This window comes from Manduca sexta, chromosome 26 (genome assembly GCF_014839805.1).
Source record: "Manduca sexta isolate Smith_Timp_Sample1 chromosome 26, JHU_Msex_v1.0, whole genome shotgun sequence".
Lineage (NCBI taxonomy): Eukaryota > Metazoa > Arthropoda > Insecta > Lepidoptera > Sphingidae > Manduca > Manduca sexta.
The window spans coordinates 3,925,918-3,948,520 of record NC_051140.1 but is presented as its reverse complement, the minus strand read 5'-3'; the positions used below and the strand labels follow the sequence as shown (position 1 = coordinate 3,948,520).

Below are 22,603 nucleotides of genomic sequence, written 5' to 3'. Positions count from 1 at the left end.
GATTAATGCTACATAAAAATTTATAATGGAAATGTATATTCTTTTCACAAAAAAGGTACTGGTAACCATTTAAAATAATAATTTCTATGAACTCACCCTGACAAGCTCCTTCAACCTCTCCCTGTTGTAATGTGTTCCAATCTCCTCTCCAAGGAAATAGTCGAGGAGCTTGCTCGTCGGCCACGCCAGCGGCGCGCAGATACCCATCACGATCTGTACAATACCGTTGAAATAATGATGTCAAATTCCCTTGAAACATTCTTTAGCAGAGTGGCAGCCCATTACATATAATAAAGTTTGAAAGCGGTCGCGCCCATGCCAATCCGGAGGTAGATCAACATCATGCGAACCAATTTTTATAACCATTTCTGAGATTCTATTAATCGAGACATCGTCAGTTTCATAGGCTATCTTTTAGTTGAGCGCCTATATTTGAAACTATGACTAAACAAGACATAGACATTATTCAGGATATTTTGAAATAGCAATGACGTCACTCTTTATAGGCATAATTAATGAATTGGGCATGATTCCACGTTAAAAATGAAGCTAAAATGATAAAATGCTTGTATCTGCCACAATGACCAGCTAGCTACACCAGCTATATGGAATAGGGTTCAGCAGAATTGTTTTAGCAAGGTAACAAATTGTAAATGTCATATTGAGTATGACACCACAGAGTGCCCTTGCAATACTAGAGTAGGTCTTTCGTGGGTCATGTCTACAACTTATTAGTGTTAATCTAATTATAATCATTGCTACAAAAGTGAGCAAATATTTATATTATATAACTAGTGGTTTTTCTACCATTATTATTATTATGTACTCAAAAACATATTTTGTCTTTTTTTCTAAAATCTGCTCGTGCATATCTTAATACAAACAACGAAGGACATTCGTTCTGCAACATTCAAGACATCGCTGAAGTATAAATCTTCGTAGAATACAAAACATGGTGCATCTTACCTTCATAATCCAGATACTCTTGGCACCAATCAGCAAACCATGCCTTGCACATATAGCCTGAGGAGTGATCTCCGCGATAAACACGATAGCCAGGGTCGACCCGATAACGGCCACCAGTCCAGAGGTGAGATCGTCCAGGATGACAGTGAAGGTACTGTTTACAGCCACGTTACTCAGAAGAATAGTACACAAGAGGTAGTTTCCGTGAGATCTGACAGGCATGATAGCCCTGGCATACTTCCTCTCCTTCTCGGTACCAGTGTTGGCTATGATCTTCAGCTCAGTGCGGTCCAGGGCCATCAGACCCAAGTTAAGACCAGAGAAAAGCGAAGCCAACATCAGCAATATCACGATAAGGATTAAAGAGGCCCAGAGAGGTAAGAGCTTGTTGTGTGTAGCCAAGATCTTCCAATCCTCTGGTCCTTGATGAAGGAAGCTGCCGCCAGGCTTCTTCGCACAGATATAGAATTTGTAATCTTCGAGGGGTGGCGGTGCTTCCAGTTCCAAAAGCGCGGAGTCTGTGAATGCGTGGTTTACCTGCAATGTGTATAAGTTGTCAAATATTCTTCTAGGCATTTAGTATAATCATAAGACTACGTTTGGAAAAGTATTTCTGCTAAATATATCTATTTTCATAATTAGTTCATCAAGCTTCATTATGCAATATGCTCTATTCTAGTCTGAAAGGTGATGAAACCAATAATTATAGTCATGATGCCAAAAAGAAAAATAAGTTTGGCTTGAATTCCAACCAGCCATAAAAATATATTTTATTGGGTATTAGTGAAATACTAAAATAATTCATATTGCCATCCCTAATGCATTAATCAACGTGCATTAATTTGTCTTTCTACGTTTACAACCAACAGTAAAAATTCATACAAAAAATAATGTAATTTATTAGATAAGCACTTCGTTAAATGTGCAAACACAATAAGGCCGTCTGGATTTATGTTTGCAGATTAAAATATTAAGCTGTCGTTAATTTTAATGATAACGCAACACGTGATGGATGGATTGGAGTATAATGAGATAATTAAAGTGATATCGATGATATATTTCGTAAAAATAATCCGATTACGTGCTAGTAACTCACATACAGACGATACTGACATATCAGCTGATCGAAATTAATACCACTGACGTCAAGTTTACGTTTATAAATTGCATGTATTTCAAACTTATTACGCCAGAGATTATTTATTTTATTAAATCCTTTAATTGATTCCGTATTTTTCGCTACTTCGTTAGCATGAAACACTTTTCCCGAAGATGAATATTGTTGTAAGTTATAATATTATATTAATGTTTTCAATTGTATATAAATAAAATAACCGAAATAACGAATACTTGGGTGATATTATTTATTTGGTCTTCTGGTGAACGTGCTTATCTCTAGGACTCCCTGCTACTGCGATTTCGGAATTTCTTTCACTATGGGGACCTACTTTTTATGTTACATTTACCCCGGAAACGGACATTTACAGGGGTAAATAATAAACAAAACCTAGTAATTATGCATACCTTATATTCACCGTTGAGCAGATGATCGCAGGGTTGATTATATCCTTCAGGAATATGGGTGAATGCTATGATGGTGTCATTCGTTAACCCTTCGCCGAAAAGTCTCAATGTAAATTTGGTTTCTCTCAGTACGCTCGGAATCATTCCATCTACAATTTTTGGCTCCTTCGCGGATTCCTCGACTCTTAAGCCCATAACTTTAATGGGTGTGAGATCTAGAGGTGCATTGATTATAACTTTTGGTCCCAAACTAGTATCATTAGTGTTTTCCACAGCAGCCGTCTCTTCTTTCCCATCAGTATTAGCCGATACATTTGCACTCGCAGCGGTCCCATCAGTGCTGTTGGCTACATCATCCGCCTGACGTTTTGATCGCAGTTTCTCCTCCACATGTTCATTTTCAACCAGTTCTTGTAATACCTTAACTACTTCCTCATCCTTATACTTTTCCGGTTTACGTGGCGGGTATGAGAATGTCTCAACGATAGTTTTAGCGACTTCCTCGCCGTCTCTGTTGACTTCCATGTCGTCGTGGAATCCAGTTGTGTCGACGCCATTTTCAATGCTGTTTGGTGTATCAAAATTTTCAATATCTTCATATAAATTGTCGTTTTTATCAGATCTGTAAAGAAAAATAGTTACTTTTTATTTTCGATTATACAAACCCTAAATTCCTACCATGAAAATAAGTCATCTACTGCATTTCAATCGGCGAGGTGAGCCGCGAAATGCGTATTTTTTGGTTCATATTCAGACACTGTTCAATTGTATTTAGTGACACAAAACCCAACTTTCCCGTACGCAATTATCAGTCAATGATAACAAGTTAAAATTGTTTGCACGAAGCTCTAATTTCACAATGTTATTCTATGGATTTGTATTGTAATATTTAGTCAACAAACCGAGATCACTTATTGACATTGATTACAACCTTACATGACAGTTTAAGTAAGATATTTACAGTCATAAATAGCTTTGTGTACAACTATTTATTTTGGCGGTTTTATTAACAGCGCTGGTTAGCGACATCTTTGTAACCTCGAGCTTCTTGAATGCCAAACTATAGTCAAAAGCCTGCTAAGTCAAAATCAACTCAGCTTCATGGATCTAATAAAATATCATTCAGACAGAATACTCGATCAAAGAACTTAATCACCAATGTAAGGTTATGAATTTGGGCCATCAGACTTAAAGAGGTAACCCATATTAAAGTTTAAACATATCGGTACCGCTTGGTATCGAGACGCGCCGAACAATGAATCATCTGTTAATATGGACGTTGATTGTTACTGGAATTTTTTGTACAATGTCGAAAATTTTATATCGCTGGCTCACTATTGCAAGGATCTATGTTAATTTTAATTCATGTAGCATAAATTATATGTTAACATTTTATGTTGGTAAAATTAGAAATAAAAAATGCGAGACAGCAGTATAATGTGCGGTGTACTGTTCGTACATACAGCGTTATCGGCACAATGAGATCATTATGTTTTGTCTCCTCGTCAGTAACATTGACTGTATATTTTAGTGCTATGTTTCTACTATTATGGTTCATAGTTCCAATCAAAGACGACACTCAACGTAGCTTTGAGAAAACATTTTTAAACACATGTAGGCATTCAAATATTTGTGCTATACATTCATACACATTTCACACGTGTCTTGACAACACGCGCTTGTCAACCTCGCACAAGCGTGGACATGTTTATCAGCCCCAACACGCGCCAGCCAAGAACAATGCGTCAACTCATAGTACGCGCGTACGGACGCCGATGTAGTCAAACACGCATGTCAGCTGTTATCGTGAGCTGCAAACGGCAACGTCAAAATACCATCCACACGCCATGAAATTTCTCACCGCCTCATGTGTTTGTTCTGAAGCTACATTCGTAACTGAATAAGTATTTAAACTTTGAATTTGTTCAGTGAGCACACTTATAAATTTAAAATGAGTTAAAGTAGTATTCATCAGTCCACATTCCATTACACTCAGACGATATGCGGAGGTTTATCGATTTGGCAAATATTTGCGCTTATTCCAACATACGTAGATTCTCTACAGCTCACCTCACCGTCCTATATAGCAGGACCTCATTAAGCTATTTACTATTTGTACTGTCCAAGTACTTGTCCAGATAATGGCACACCAACTGTGTCAAGTGTCACTTCAGATACTAGCGGTAAACACACGGCGCTTGTGATGGCGTGCGCAAGACAAATAGCAGATTTGAGCCATTGTATTTGTGTATCGCTAATCGCTTTTATAGATATAATAGTCTAGGATTCAGGCAGACAATGGAAATAAAATGAGTGCGGTGAACCGTGGATTAAGGACCTTAATTGCATCTTTACCTACCTCGGGGAGACATGCTCGTGCTAAAGATGTATCTTTATTATTTGTACAATATTATTACGTATGTGAAAGAAATTGGTACCAAAATAATTATTGAGTATTATGAAACTTAACATCTGATGAAAAGGCGAGCCTCGTGCAGAGTGCCATGCAGAACGTTTTTTTTATTTAAAGCTTTGGGTAATGTTGCAAAATTGTTCATGGTTAATTGCGGCCCGCAAATCCATTTTCGACCAATACCATCGCAATTCCATCTAGCGGGCGAATCGCATCATTCATCTGTATAAAAATATACATTTCGCCATAAAGTGACCTCGCATCTCATCCGGGAGTCGAACCCACGTGACTAAACCATATTTATTACACAACTACGTTTGATCTCATCGCTTATTGTATCAAATATTACTCGGCTATTGTTTACCATTATACGCAAACGCACCACTCATATGTTTAAAATAATCTAACCGCATGTTATAATGCAAAGACCAGAGCGGTGAGGGACGGATTATGATTTTACGTGGGGGTAAATGCACTGTTAATTTGTAACCTGCTATAATGTAATATTATTATTATTATTTATGAATTGAGGTACTTAAAGCCGCTGTGCTCCTATTATCTGGGATTAACTAACAAACAGCCAAGATGACATTTTAAAGCCTTTCGTATAAATGACGAGTCGAGTAAACAAAACTTTAGGCACAAATAAAGATATATTATCAATTATAAGCAATGGACAATTTATTTACGGAATGACACGCCTTGAACGACTTTTACAATACAAGGCAAATAAGAAGTAAGCGTCAGTAACTTCTTTGGATTATGGTGTACTGTGTAGGGTAGGATCGCTATTGTGCATTTTATCTAATACTTGATACAATAAAATTAATACTGCAAATTATAAGAATTCAGAGTTTGTCGGGAGCAAAGGGTTCTAAGATTATTTAGAGCGGACATTGAGAAGGCTGTGATACAAAAAAATTACGCTTATGCGATGGTAACACAATCTACAGTGAAATAACAAAAAAAAACTATGCAAAATGCTTCATATTTTTAACAGCTTGATTTGCACGTTTTTACTAGACCTATTATCATATTTTCTGCAAATATATTATTTTTGTATCTAAGGCGCTGGGACATATAGTCACACGGACATTTCAAATAAGACAGCGAGTTATTACTAATTGGTAATAACTTTTGAAGCACAAATTTACCCCTGATGTCCTATAACTAACTATACAGTTTAATATCTTTGGTCGGGAGAATAAATAACCCCCATATTCGTCGAGTGAATCCTGCCCTGCTCTCATAAACGTGTAATTTATCGTGATAACTGATAAATAACATGTGCCTAAATATATTTCGCACTCTTGTATCGACGGGGCCATAACGTGTGGGGAGTGGCGGACTGTAATTCCATTCGGTTAATAAGCTTCAATGAATGGATCGTGAATCATTCAATCTTAATTACACAGATAAAAATGCACGGAACGTTTTGAATAAGGGTGCCTCTGGAATGAGCTATATCAATATAAGAATAAGTATTTCATATTCAACCCTTGACCTATTTAAGCATGGTTAATCGAAGTAACTGACATCTCGTACTGAGAGATTGATTTTTGGAACATAATGTTTTCATATCATTTCGAATATCTTGCAAATATGCATGAGTTTATATTGCATTCTTTGATATTTCCGTGCGACATTTGTAATGTATTAAACCTCGATGGTTTTAAAATGCATTACAAGTTACGATCTAAACATATGAAAATAAAATTTCCGGATCCATACACAGTGCATTGCATGAATGAAATACACGATTGTTATTTGAAGGTCGCGGCCTCGGTCTCGCCGGCGCCGGTTAACATCACTGGTTAATATATTACACACACGCCCAAAATACATTAAAACTCCTGCTGTCAGGTTATAATATATCCATATCAAAAATATCATATGTCACATAATATCAGATGATTTCATTCTGTGCAAATCCCTGAAGGCTAACATTTACTCATAAAAATTGACGTATTGCTAAAATGATTTTTATTCCATGTCGAATTAAATTGTTTTTCAACTATTGTACGTCGCTGTTTAGCATAAGAAGTCTCATCTTTAACAATCATGTACTTTGATGAAAAGAATGCAGAAGCAGTCAAATAATTTTGGACACGGATTTTACGCAAAAGATAAACTCGCAGATGTTACTTCAAAATTTGTGGGAAAACAAAAATCAACCAGTCATTGGTGAACATAAAAAATCTAATATTAATTACTTTCAAGACTCCAAATGATTGCATAATCGTATGTACTTATGTAAAATATAGTTTAAATTCACGACAAGCAGGTCGCGGCGTTCCATTCAGTATATAACACATGATGTTCGTCAACCCATTCATATGATCTAATCACTAGCCAATAATGCCAGCGTCACGCTTATTTACTGGCCCAAACTAAAATTTTTGTAGTTCAGCGGGACGCGTGCCAGTTCATTTTGTTTAGACTATTCATATTTCGTATAAACACAATAGAATATGTATTCACGTTGTTTGCCGTAATGGTTAGGCATGGCTTCCAAACATGTTCGATCAATATCTTCTGGCGTTTAAGTTCAAAGGAAAATTTTGCAAATTGGCGCCATAATTGAATTTGCTAAGATCTTATTTTTCATAATAGTGTTGTTAGCTGTATTGCCAGATATGTTATTATAATGGTAAAGATATATTTTCTTTACAAATAAATGTCAAGATGGAAAATCCCTTGATGGTAAGCGAAACGCCCGACCAACGCCACCGACACCTTTGAATACAAAGTAGGCACCTCTCTACCACATGCCAATGTACTACTATCTTAACCCTGAGACATTATATTATCTAAGAAATAAGAATGTACATTGTACATTCAATACTATATGAGGATTGACTAAGGTTGGGGCAAAACAGCATTCAAGATTTACTTAGTTTTAAATATTTTTTATTATTTAATTGCCGCACCTGTCTTATTTATAGCGTTAGTAAAGATAAGTATCTTGTGACATACAACACCCTACGTAAAATGATATAGATAAAAATACTTGTGAAATATTGCATGGTACAAAGCGACATTTTCTGCAGTTTGACAACCTTGGGAAATTAATTTATCAAGACGGCTTACACACAGGCTTATGGCACATAGCTATAAACTATGAATGAAACGATTAATATCAACAATAATAATGAATCCCTATTTCCCTTAGTCACGCCATCACGCGTGAACGGCTGGACTGATTTCACAATTATTTTTTTTTGTTGTGTTTTTGTCAGGAGAAGGACTTTATGAAAGAAAAAAGTTGAGCGGAACTTTAGAAACTTAAAAAAACAGAATGCGCGCTGCAAATTCATAGTTAAAACGGGACAACGTCCGTCGGGTCAGCTAGTCAACAATAAAATGTCTAATCGCTGAATATATTCGTTCAAAAAACAATCAAAAATGTTGATTAATGGATAATAATTTTTGTGAAAATAAAAGTAGTATTAATAAAGTTCCAATAAAAATTTTGATATCACTTTCGTTACAGAATGCTATGAAAATAACTAGATAACGGTTACTTGCTATTTCATTGGATTATATTTGGCGCCACGCGCTCGCCGAGTTGGCAGAAAGCCTCGCTCGCCAGCTGTTAGCCGCAAAGAGCAGGCTACCTCAGTGTCACGTGCCGGTCGCGTGTTTCGTAATCAGCTATCATCTCGACGCGTTTACGAGGGAGGCGACAGCGTCATACGGGCGCATGTCCAATAGCCTCGTCTGGTAGTTCTAGTACGCCAAGCGACCATACTTACGTCGGAGGCAGACTGATCTACGTCAACATTTTAATACCAACATTGCAGTCGAAGTACGATTCCCCAAGTGTTGTCTAATATCTAGTCTTTAAGACAATAATAAAGTTAAAGAATTTATATTGACAGTATATACTTTATTAGCCATAGTACCGAGTACTAACTCAATGTTAATTGAACACTAGTCGGGTTAGAGGAAAACGTATTTCCAAATAAGCAGAATAGTGAACAGTCTATTATTTGCTATTATTACCATCCAACAACAGTATCTTAATCACATTTTTAAGGCAACATTACAATTTTTCTGTTTTAATGAAACACACATTTCATTTTTTTGGAACGATACCAAGTATTATTGTATAAAAATTGGACTTTGGCACCTTTACTTTTAATATAACACCACTACGATTTTTGTGTGAAAATAGGTCGAGTTTCAGAAAACCTTTCGGCCTAGATTGCAGGCTTTTACCCAACGAGGTCATCCTCCATTAACTTAGTACATTGTACGTTTGGTCACGCGACACAGACCTTGGGCGTAATTTGATTAATACTTCGGCCGTAACAACAACAATTTATTTAATCTGAACTTGTAATAAATATGTATAAATCTGATTTATGATGGCAGTATCCCTATTTGAAATATTTTCGTTCTTCGAGACCCTGTAAACAGAATGCGTTCCTGATGTAGTGCGTGAAACCGTTAGTGTTGAATATTTTGGTGAAACACGGTCTTTAATTTGTAATGAATAACTTTGTTAAATCAAAATTTTTAATACGAACCTACATTAAAAGCCTTATTTTACCTTTAGCTAGGAAATAAACTTAAGCAATTTATGTGGTACAATCTTACGCAATATAAAAGATGCGGCTTGTCTGACCAATCCCTCTGCCAAAGGTATAAGACCAATTGATCATGCACACCTGTATTGATTCATATTAGTGTGCGTAGAAGATTTATTTATATGTGCGTTCATATCGACACAATACGGTTCGTCTATGCGTATTGTATTTTCAATGTAGTGACACTAAAAGTGACCGATTTTTACCGTTACTAGGCACATGGCGCTTCCTTTCTACATGGTCTAAGGATACAATACATTGGTTTCTGACTTTTATATTTAAGTTTAATATTTACACAACAATATTTGCCATATAAATATAACATAATAGCCAACATATAACTATATTCTATTGAACATATTCTGACGCCTAAGCGCTAAGAGGAGCCCAAAATTAAAAAGCAAACAGCGCTGTCGTTAAGCATCAACAGCGAATCTAGGCAAATATTCGGGGCTAACGACCTCCCGTATCATAAATAAACATTTAATCGTATGTAACTATCTATCGGTGTATTTATATTACACATTCGGAGCAATAAATTGCACAAACATGTACAACACGATATTAATAGGTCATAGACAACTGTGTTGATATCCTTTTATAAAATGGCAGTTATTGACAACAATCCAATGTGCAAACCTGGCTGCTGTAATACCTTTAAGGAAAACGCGCATTCCATACAAGGCCATCACACTGTAACCTTATCGTATTGCATCAGTTACTTTCGTGCTATAAAAATTTCAAATGATTTTATTCAAAACTAAATCCGCACCTGAATCAACCTTACCCGTTTGGTGAATAGTGACGGAATGTAGGTTAGCACTTAGCAGCTAAAAATGTTTATAAACAATTGTTGTTTCAAAACGGCATCAAGGTTGGGTACAAACAAAGCACAAGCATACTTAGTTTCTATACCAATATTTAAAAACCAAAGAAGTCTTTCGTTCGGTCGGAAAGACTATTTTGGACTGTCAACCAAAGCAACCCATCGTAATAATAATGTGGCTTATTTCATTAAGTCTAGTTTCATTTTTGACTTAAGTACATGTAACAATGCATAAAAATCTTCTTAATAAAACAATTATGCCTGTTAGTCGAAACTTGTCATCTCATTCCGAATAACACATACATGTCCCACTGCTAAGCATACGCCTCGACCAACCTCATGAATTAATGTTTGAGTCATAACCATACTTGTTCCATTGCAGATTGTCGGTATCCAAAAGCTAGTCTATTAATCAAGAGAACTCCACGTGCAGGTGAGCTTAACCCAACTACTAAAACTATAGGCAGAACCTCATAAACCCCATTCTCATTTGATAAGAAGTAAATTCTTTATTACATCTTCAAGAGATCTCCAAAATCACTTGCAAACACGTTTATAACGTTTTACAGCGCTAGGCTCTCCGGTTTATTGCTCCGAGTACTCTTTAAGTACGATTTAGCGTTTTATGTAACTCGTAAATTCGTCGGGCGTCGCATCCCGCGCCAAATTACGTCAGCATTCTATTTATGTGTGCCGTTTATATTATTTTTATACATTTCAGCTGTCTTTATTATTTACTGAGGACACTATTGGAACCGCGGCACACTTTCTTTTAACGGCAATCAGCGTGTTGTGCCTGTTCGAAATATGTGGAATGTGATGCAGAATTAAAGTGAGGTGTCAATTCCTACGATGAAAATGCGTACACAATTTACCCGCATATAGATTGCATTTGCTTGACGAATTATATAGGTATGTCAAACTTGTTGGTATAAGTATTTTTTGCCAAATGTTAATAATTTTAATTCATCTACCACCGGATAAATTAAATATAAATTAATAGCAACAGACATAGGTTTTATTACGTGGGTATTAAAAACCACGAAGGATCTTCATTCCCATATCTCCCAGCTACAAAACAAATATTTACGGACGGCATATAAATTTGCCTTAGTGCCGGAATCAACTGCGGCCTGTCTTTACAACGGTTCAACACCCGCTGCGCAGAGCCTCAGGCTGTCAAATTATTTCTGATATAACTCAACATTTCAGTTGATATATAGAGAGCAGTAGCCGCCTAAGCAACGAGGAACCAACAAAGCTTTTACATAATGCCTGTTATTCCCGTTAAGAACTATGAAAAGTGTCTCACACAGTTCAAAATATATTAAATTGTTGTATAACTAACATATTAGAATAAAATGTAGCCGTGGAACTCGAAGCCACATTGTAAACAATACAAAACATTCAATTAACTAATAAGATGTGAAAAAAACTCCCCTTCGTTAAGCAAGCGAGCGCGGTCAATTGAGACGAATCAACTACATTGTCGCTGCCAATGAACCGGCCCATAAAAACAAAAATATATCAGTTAAAGCCGGTGTGGACTCCACTCATGCTATGATCAAAACATATTAATAATTATGGTTCTATTTAATGCGAATACCTCTTTTATGACTATATATGATCTATTTGGTCTCGCACATTAGCGGTGCCACGTTTTACGGAGCCCTTGGGATGAAGCGAAGGTTGACCTTGTTTAACATTGCATAATCGCCGCTTGTGGCTACAGGAACAAGTTTGCTAAATAATACTTGTACCTCTATAGTAGCTTCCTATCGAAGGATCATTAAAACCTATGGAAGCATAAAAATTACTGTGTGAATACCTAACGCTTGTAAATAACAACGAAATATTGGAATTAAGATTATTTTTCCGCAGTGCGCATTAGCTTTATTCAGTCATTAAAACTGCACATCGTGTGGCTAATTAATTGGAACTATTTTAGGTATGTTAACAACAAAAGCTTAGACTAATAGCAACACACATCAATTATAATGCCGACGTTTGGATATTTTTCATCGTCTGAATATCACGATACGTAGTAAAGTATTTTCCGTTTTAATAAAATTAGTTTCCGAATTAACCGTCTGTTGACGGATATTATTTAAAAAAAAGTAATGTATACATGTAAAGGTTTAACACCTAGCATTAGGTTAACCATTTATATTTCTACACAATGGAGACAAACAAACATAAGTCACATCAAGCTAATTATTCAGTGCACATGTTTTAAGTCTCAATTTTATCATTATTCGCTGATTACGCATTTTATGAATTTTAAGTAAAATTTTATTTGTTGTATAAAAATAGGTATATAGGTAGTGTTTACTGCAAAAACATCAATAAAAATAAAATATTAATTAAATAATGGAGTTAGGATAATGTACCTGCAGTATAGAGATTTGTATTGTTTTAGTGGTAATGCGACGGCGCGGCGTACCTACTTAATTAACAGAATTAAATGAATAATTTATTGAAGTATTTATTCCATTCTACAGAGTACACCAGTGTGATGTATACACTACATAGTAATATTATCGCAGTATTGTTTTGTCCGTCCGTGAGTCATTGTCTAATCAACGCTAATGAATCGCTCCGCCAACTCCCCAATGGTTGATAAACTGACCAGTTTTATTTGGTTATACTGTATACATATTTAAATGATTAAAAATGAGAAATAACTCAGGACTGATCAAAATCTAACACAATTCTTATACCCAACTACATTCGTACTTAAGTAAAAGAAATGTGAAGGGCATACTTAGTTTATCCGGCGACACTGCATTCTAATTTAAATACTTGGAAAATATAAAAGTATCGCGCCAATGTGGATTAACTGACATGACTCAATGTACCTACGCTGAAGGTTGAAGCTTCTGGAATTTGTCCAAAGTCCTCGTGTAGAGATAACATCACGTATGGAACAACAGTTTATCCAATTAGTGAAACAATTACCGCACACGAAATGAATGTAGAGTGTTCAATGAAGTTCAGTGGTCATAAAGTTAGGTTAGTTAATCCTAGTTAGATACAGAATTTTATTATCATAAGATACCTAAATAATGTTTTAATAAAATAATTCAAATATATATTTCACAAATTAAAAAATGTTTTGCCACATTCGTATTTTTTCTTCACATTCTATACACCTCCGAAATATCATTGTCAATATTGTTAACAAAGGCATCTGCATAACTCGTGACGATGCGTCATTATTCTCAAAATTTCAACTGCTCTGAGTAATATTCATAGAAAGTAGGTTATTAATCAGTCACAAGACAAATATTTAAAAACCAATTTTAACATCCGACAAATAACAGAAAGACATCATAACGTCAATAGCTTCTATACTTGCCAAAAAGCGCGGCAATGACGTGGCGTATGACGTCATGCATGCCGTATCAAGCTGCTTGACTCACTAGAAGTCAATAACTCGGGAGTGCAGGAGTGACGCCATCATTACTATTTGCATCAGATGTTTTCGTCATTTTTCCTCGTCTTTATTACACCAAGATATGAGAAGCAAAGTATTACCACAATCTACCTGCAGTAAGTATAAAATTCCGCAAGTGGTTCAAAACACTTATTATACGTAGGTATTATTTTTTAAATATTTTGTGGTAATAACGATAGAATAGATAAAATACGTAGTTTTTTCAACCATTCTTAAATAACTCAATAACATGGTCAAAGTTAGTATAGGATATCCCAACTCCAAGAGCCAAACCTCTTGCATGTTATCTACTATTAGAGGTTATACGAAAACGTAATTACATTCTGACTATCATGAGTAAGCACAAACAGTTTATGAGTCACATTCAGTTTTTCTCACGAACTTATCATCACTGAATTTAACATCAACTGTCATCTTTAGTGGTGTAACCTCAACACGGGTGACCGACTCTATCCTCAATTAAGTAACACAAGTTACTTATAGCCTCATAGTTACCATTACAATTAAAAAAAAAAATCGAAGTTATAGAAATATTTTTATTGCAATTAAAATACTAAAAAGTATTTAACCGTTTCCTTTAAGTACCAAAAAAATACGTTTTACACCACGCTAGTATCTACGGAAGCCTATCATTCGTCACTTGCGGTTTGACCACGAGCCGCAAGTTGTACAATAAGGTAATAACAACAACGAAATTGCTTAGCGACGCGCTTAAATAAGCCATTATAGTTATCCGGGTGACAAATAACACTTTGTTTCGTTCCCAGTAAGTAGGTGATGTAACAATGACTTATAGCGCTTTGTGACAGTGCTTGCAAGTGGCAAACACAATTGAGTTTCGATTAGAGTCTCGGCTGGTAACAGAGCAGTGGTTCGATGGTTGAGTCTGAACGCGTGAAATATTATCCGTGAATCATGTCATTTATATTCCCATCATTAGCTGATTGAATAGATAATTAAATTTCCGCATTGCCAAATTATTTTATTGTTCTGACATATACAGAGATACGGTTCTACTAATTACTGCTAATAAATGAGTTTTGTGTTAATTAATTCACATTATTAATTTATTTTTTGTCTAATTCTCCTTTGACCTAAATAATTTAAATCGTGGTCAAAATATATACGGTTAATTAATTACCATAATTATGAATAGATTTTAAAAATATAATTACAATACCGCTATTTTGTTTTTTTTTTCCATAACCAAAATAATAATAGGACATCGAAAAGGTTCATCGATAGGGTGTGATAAAGATTGAACCTTTTGAAGCTTTGATTCCGAAGATGAGCGCGATTAACCACATTTAAAAGGTGTACAAAGTTTTTCCCTAATTAAAGCAATTTGTTCCAGACATTGTATGTGCGACCGCAGACAAATGTGTATAAAATAATTATTTTTTTATTTGCAAAGCACATAATTATGTCCTTTGCGATTTAAAGTTGCTTTACAACTTCTGAGATGATAAAAAAATTTCCCTTATATTGTACCATATTGAATAATGAGACTGGAATTATTTGCGTGCACAGCGACCTCGCCGACAAATATTTTAAGATTTTCTCATTGTTTAATTATAAGGTATGCTATAGGGTAATTTTATCGTTTATTCTCTAGTTATCCTCTCGGTGATTGGCGAATTTATGTACAACATGATATGACAAATACTCTTGACTTGAATCTAAATTAAAAATATATTATAATTTCATCAATTATAAGAAAGTAATGTACCATCGCTCAGGTACAGTCAAGGGAAAAATTAAAACGTCAAATCTATACTATTATAAGAATATATTATACATAAGAAATGACTTTTTAAAGAAAATAAAAGAAAAATCGTTGCACACTTGGCTGCTTGTTAAATATTTTGAAGAACCGCAAGCTTTCCTAAAGGTTTCCAGTTTCTAAAGAGTTTAATTTAAATGATAATTCACCCGTATATCCCGCAAGGTCCACGTCGCATAATGTGATAGGAAATGACTATACCGCGATAATATTTGTAATTGATTCATACTTGTAATTAATTTAATAATCAATTATAATATTAAAGCCCACCTCTTAAGCCCGTTAATAACTAAAGCCAAGATTTATTTGTAATCATTTAATCCGTGATGTGGTTATACATTTTCATTCTTATTATTCTTCTTAACTAATATCGTAATAGTTTGTTGCACATTGTTTATGTATGTTAACACGTAGAAATAATTTAATATATTTAATGGAGACACGATTCGCGTGTTCTAGATAGTGTTCATTATTTTATTTTATCCTAGCAACGTGACTATAATGCACTGATAGTCATTTACATTGTAGTTCAAATATAATAGTGGCCAAAAATATTAGCTTTGTCCTACGACAACTTGATAACACTTTTTACATATCCAAAGTTCTTATTTTATATCGATTTTTAACAGATCCAGTTGCGTCATCAGTTTTCAATACATAATGACTAGAAAAATGTTTATAAAAAGCCAGTCGAACGAAAAAGTACTTTACTATTTTTCGATTGTAACCATTAAAATCGAAAAATAATTGAATTTGATTAATATAATTAACAAATGTTATCTTTACAACTACGGCACCGACTCCAATTTTTTTTTGTCCACATAGCATAAAACACCTATTTTAATCTAAGAAGTCCCCTGCTACATCTTCGAAGTTCAAGGACAAACAAGGATATTTTAAATTTGTGTACTACATAATATGTTGAAACAATGCTAAACTCAACACAAAATTAATCATCAAAATTGTATTTGATTTTAAGGAATTCCGTTCTGCATCTTCGATGTCTAAGACACTATACAAATGAAATGGGATCATACCAAAGCTATAGCTTATACGAAATAAAACGCAAAAAAAATCATTTTAATTAGTGCACTAGATAAAAAAAATATCGCTAAACAAACACAAAAATATGCTACAAATAGACAAACCGCTAGTTAACCTTTGGATTCGGTTAAAAGTCGGAAAATCCGTATGTCATTGCATTCATTCAGTCAAACATTGCGCGCAACCGCGCACCGAAGTACTATTATGTCTTGCCTATGCTGGACTTGCCAACCCCTAATAAATGGGTAGCGAATGCAAGATTCTATTCTTATTATAATCCCTTATTGCCATAGACCAATTTGAAATTGAAAATTCTGGTTGCGGAAACTTAGAACCAATTTGTAAAAAAGAACCTTAGTCAGAGTGTATGAGATAGGCGGCGCTCTAAATTGACAAGTATATTTGTAAACAGCGTTGGCAACGTACCAGACAGGATGCCAGACGAGTCTTGTGGCTAAAATATACGTGCACCACAAGGTCGCCTCACTGTGCTCATGTTACTAATGAAAGTTATTTAATTATGGATATATGACACAGGTAAAGCCGCTTCATAAGTTCTGTAATTTTTACCCAAGTATCACAAATGTATTGAAGTATTACAGACATTTTTGTGGCATGTATATTAAGATCCCAGCGAAATTTTTTGGCGCCAAATTAACTACAGCAGGTATTAACTTCACATACAGCAGGTACGTTTTTCTTCCTTTCGGGGAAAAAACATTATCACTACCACCACTGTGGGGTAAAAGATTATGTTGGTTTTACTCGGGAATACCTATAGCAACAGTTGAGTGAGCATTGGGCAGAGTTCTTAACATTATGTATACCATAAAGTGGCATACCGAGCAAAATCCGCGGTGACCTTCGCCGCATACGAGGCCGCCCTAGGGTTTCTTCTTACACTAAGACAGCTGCGCGGGACAATCCCTGTGCGATGCCGTTTTGCAGCCCCTATCTGCACGTAGGTATTTAGATGCTCCTGAACTCTAAAGGGCACTTTTGGCGTCTACGACTGCGGGAAACTAGCCGCCTGCATTATCGTCCACCTCGGAGTCTTTTAGTAATCGACAAAACAACGCGCCACTGCTCGCATCACGACTCCCTTTAACCCCCATTTAGTCTACAGTATAATATAAGAAACAAGTCTTTGGCAGTTATAATTTTTTTTGTGTTTCTACAATTCTGAAGATAAAGTATGAATCAAGTCTGACAAATCCAAGTTTTATTAGTTTAAAGGTGAAAATTGGCACAGGAAAGAGACTGGTATACTGGTGATACCTGGAATACTGGTATACTGGTGATACCTAGTATACTGGTATACTAGTGATAGGTATCTCTAGTATACCATACAGGTTGTATGGTTTACTCGTACTCATTTCTTGTGCTGACAATCACTACACAGTATAAAACAAAGTCGCTTTCTCTGTCCCTATGTGTGCTTAAATCTTTAAAACTACGCAACGGATTTTGATGAGGTTTTTTTTTAATAGAGTGATTCAAGAGAAAGGTTTATATGTATAATAACGTCCATTAAATAGTGGAGAAATATTGCACCCGTGCGAAGCCGGGGCGGGTGGCTAATGTTAAGTATAAAATAAAAAATAATTTAGGCCTTATCCAACAAGCAAGTTTAGTCATCACATGGGTAAAGTCAATTCACCTCTGCGAAGCTTGCAATGTGATAGACGATGTCTAACATTTGTTGTTCGAATGTGTGAGGATTATAATTAAGGTATGGCGTCATGGTCAAAATGCGTGAAATTAATTTTGTACGATTCTAATATTTACGCAAACCATGTATTCAGTGAAGCTAAATTAATATTTCCATAGGTTTCTGTAAAAAAATTCTAACCTCCGAATAAAAATATAATTATTTAAGTTAATTTTGATTGATGGGTTAAGTTATGATAGGACTGGTATACATACATATATCCATGTAGAAAAATTTCAAAATGACTGACGTCTATCATACTACTACGCTTGACATCAGTGCTCCAAATTACGTGAATAGAAAAAAAAATACAAAAAAACAAAATTGGCGCCCCCTAAAGTTTTTTTTATTATTCAGGTCAAGCTATACTATAAATATTAGTTCATTAAGTACATACTGGCAGCATTTAAGAATAAACCATTTTAATGTATACAACTTGTTTAAAGTAGAGTTTAGCTGCGTTTATTTAAATTAGCGTGCTTGCTACGTATTTTAAAAAATAATAATATAAACAGCAGATCATACCTAAGTAATTTATCAACAATTCAACAATTTTTAAGTATTCATTCAGAACTAACGTTTTGATAAGCGTAATTAGTTATTCTAAAATTTCCATCAACTTTAAAAAATGCAAATGTTTTGTATTAGAGTCAATGCACTCGTTCCTTTTGAGGCAAAATTAACTGTTTGTGTACTGTGCAATCATGTTATAGCATACTCAGTACGTACGTGTTTCCGCTATAAACGTTTTCAAGTACAACACAAGTTGCCTTTTCAAAAAAAATATAAAATTGAAGGCTTCTATGGCTTTAGGCATGGTTAGTTGAGATTGCTTATCCAGCAAAACTAACAAGGATCTTTCTTACATTTATGTCGCTATTCTTGTGTATCACGATGTAAAATAGCATAATCTGCAAATTTATATAACATACTTTCTCTGAATAATCCTAGTTAAACTAGAATACTAAAAAACATTCAGCGATCACAGTAAATTATCTTTATAGGACAGTATTACAAACTAGAACCGGTTTTCTGTTATTCCAATAAAATAAAAAATAAAACAACTTTTGGCGCCATGTTTGGTGCTGCGTGCTGGCGCGTAATTAATTGTTTCAAGATAACAGCCAGCACTAACATGTAGGAGAAGGGGCACTATTGGACACATACAAAAGTGCACTTATTTTTCTCGGCTTACAACATAGATTGCATATAAATAAAAAAAGGCTAGAGTTAATGTATTTATAGAAAAAAAGAAGAAATTCATATATTTATTAAGCATTATAATATTTTTTTTTATTATTACCTTTGTCTTAACCTGCCCGTCTCAGGGGGAGGAGGGAGGGTTTACGTAGGACATTAGTATAGCAGTTTAGGACCAATCATTATAAGACCAATTTGTAATGAAAAAGTAGGATAGTAACAAAAGAAAAATTGGTTGAAAGTTGGCTTCAAGCATCCATCAAAATCGGGGATTTTCCTTTTTTCTTCTTCTTGTTTTACTTAGAGTGTCGTGCAAGTGCATGTACGTATGTTGAACATAATCTAATGAACAAATTAATAACTATTTTATCGTAGATTCTTTCCGTGTTGTGAACACTAAAATTAGCCATAAACTCCTAACATATTATTATAATGAGATGAGGTTATAAGCACAAACCAAAGCACTACACGTTTTTACAGTCGTTCGCAGATCGTCTGATAATAAAAATCCGTCCCGCAATGCCGCAGAAATGTGTTATCACTCGTGTACATTTTTATAAGAGGTTAAGACACCAACAAACAAATACCTACAATAATTTTACCTCTGTTTGTTAACCTTATCGTATTTATATTGATATTATGCAAGCCTATATAAGTTTCTTAGTTAGATGACGGGTGCAAATAAATACAAAACTGTTACCAATGGGAAAATGATAGGTTTATTTATTTTAATAATACTAGCATATTATATGTATATGCTAGATGATTGTGGGCGGTTTCCGGTATTATTCCGGTTGACCCGACATTCATGTGTAGACTGTAAACATTACGATGTCCATCGTGTACTTGCCGAGTATAAGAATTGGCGCCGATATAGCAACCTCCTATCCCACCTACCCCCGAGACAATTCTTGTGCGTTTGGTCTCCACACTGAATGCACGCCTATGGCACAAAGTTGTGGGTATATCTCATGATTGCCAATTCACATGGAGGCCAATAAGGGCTCGCGAACAGTTTCTAGCCTTTTTACCTCCTCCCATCCTAAGAGGTTTCTTTATCCTTCCCTCACACTTTCTTCCCAGCTATTCCCTCCCAACTTTCTTCCAGGATCCTGCATTCGCTAAGCCGGGGGATTCCAGTACCCTATTCGCGGGTATTCCCCGGTGTTGACTGCGGGAGAAAAAACCTATCACTAGGAAATGGCGCGCGTTGGCAATTAGTGTTTAGTCATTACTAATTACTGATTATACTCGTTGCATGCCTGCTGCCATTGGGGGTGAGTGAGACGGTACTGATCAATCAGAACAATTTTCGAAGATATTTTATTTGAAATGTAGATTTGGTACTTATAATACATTTAGCATGATCGATTAGCATGACATTTGATTTTTAATTTAGGTAGCTAGTTTATCAATAATTAAATTCTCCTAGCCGAATTCCGGGCACGGCGGCCAATTCCAATGAAGATCAGTCTGGTACGCACGTGATATTACACTGCAAAGTGTGTGCGCAATACATAAGTGCACTCTATGTTTCTTTACTCTCATAGTCCGGTGAAACGGCAATCCGACAATACTGGAGAGATCAGGGGCAGGATCAACGGCTTTAAGGTGTTTCCCGAGACACGGGCGTATCACACCGCCATACCAGTTCATCAATAATAAACGATAAAAGTAACCACTACCCCCTAGTATTTTTACAGGATGTCCGTCCCCGCGTAGTAATAATTGCTTGGTCAGTCACGGCCTGCGAATGTTTAGTTATTGCTGTCGGCAATATAGTATACGTACTTTATAACGGGTAGTTACAAAAAAGGTACAATAAAGAAACAAAGAGCACGTAAGCTTACAAATAATGTCGATTATATGTAAAATTATAGGTGTTCGTCTATAAACCTGTTACTTATCATTAAAGTCTTTATTGAGATCACTTTATAATTCATACACCATAGATAGGTACATAATGTCGATATATTTAATTGAAATACCCAATTTGTGTAGCTCAATCTCCTTTGTACCAAGTATTTAGAGTTTATATGAATTTTCATACCTATTTCTCGGAACGTGATGTTTTTATGAGGTTCCGAGAATTATAATGAAGCCCTATTGAGTATTCCTTAGCAATCATTTAGATTTCACGTTTTTACGTACCTAGCTACGTTGGTTAACGTCACTAGAACAAAAATAAACAGCCGTCTGCAGAGACAACGATTAACTGTAAATAATTTTTTTCACGTCGCGTCGACCAACCATCTGCGAATAATTCCGACAAGGTGTCCGCTGCGCGGACGATTGAACGCATACTACCCACGTTGTAAATTCAAAATTTAATTTTATGGTTAAACCTAATATAAAATCTCTGCGTAAACAGGTTCTTATAGAAGGTATAAATTCTGATAAAAGATTAGATATTTCGTAAATAAATATGATATTTATCTTTTCGAGTTATGTAAGACGTGGACATATTTTTTTTAAGTACGTGAATTTTTCACGTTCATATTTATTTTATTGGGTTTCAAATTTCAATGATATGTAATTGCATCAACAGAATGGAAACAATTTGCTCACCGATTGCTGAAGGTACGCCCGATGACGTCACTGCCGTCCAAATATAATTGTTCTCCTTGACTTAACCAAACGCCTTCTGGACTTTTAACACAGAAATACAACTTTTTCTCCGTATTTGGTACTTCAATATCAACATTACCGGAGCTCACAACATTAAATTCCGGCTCACAGAGCCTGTCGCGCGGCACCGCTTCGTAGGTTAAAGACCACTGATACAACCCGCTCACGTCTAAATTGTAAACACATTTATTATCGTTGCACGTGTAATTGTTTAGTTTCACATTGAATATCCATGGCGGCGACTCAGCGCATGTATTTAATGTTAAAAATAATAACAAATATAAACCACTAGTCCGTAACACACACACAACCGCCATGTCAGTAGGCCGCGACGCGAGTGAACACACGAGTGAACTGGAAGCCTAGCGTGAAGCTCCCTTAGTTTTAATCTGTGCGAGTGAATCAGTAAATGTGTAAACTCAAAGTGGCTCTACTCTAGTTGACTCAACGAGTCAACAT

At 35.4% G+C, this 22,603-nt stretch overlaps 1 protein-coding gene and 1 non-coding gene across 2 annotated transcripts in view; both read right to left on the bottom strand.

The window, feature by feature from the left end:
• Nucleotides 1-22,595, bottom strand: part of LOC115449849 (metal transporter CNNM4) — a 29,493-nt gene extending 6,898 nt beyond the window's left edge. Inside the window, exons 1-4 of the mRNA XM_030177739.2 lie at nt 22,085-22,595; nt 2,491-3,112; nt 967-1,503; nt 97-213 (exon numbers count right to left, since the gene is read on the bottom strand). Of these exons, the coding sequence (XP_030033599.2) occupies nt 97-213; nt 967-1,503; nt 2,491-3,112; nt 22,085-22,461 (1,653 nt within the window). The 5' untranslated portion in view covers nt 22,462-22,595. The remainder of the gene's footprint in view (nt 1-96; nt 214-966; nt 1,504-2,490; nt 3,113-22,084) is intronic.
• Nucleotides 578-691, bottom strand: LOC115449861. The gene has a single exon (XR_003939217.1). It is a non-coding gene; the product is annotated as a small nucleolar RNA psi18S-841/snoR66 (small nucleolar RNA).
• Nucleotides 22,596-22,603: the final 8 nt, after the last annotated feature.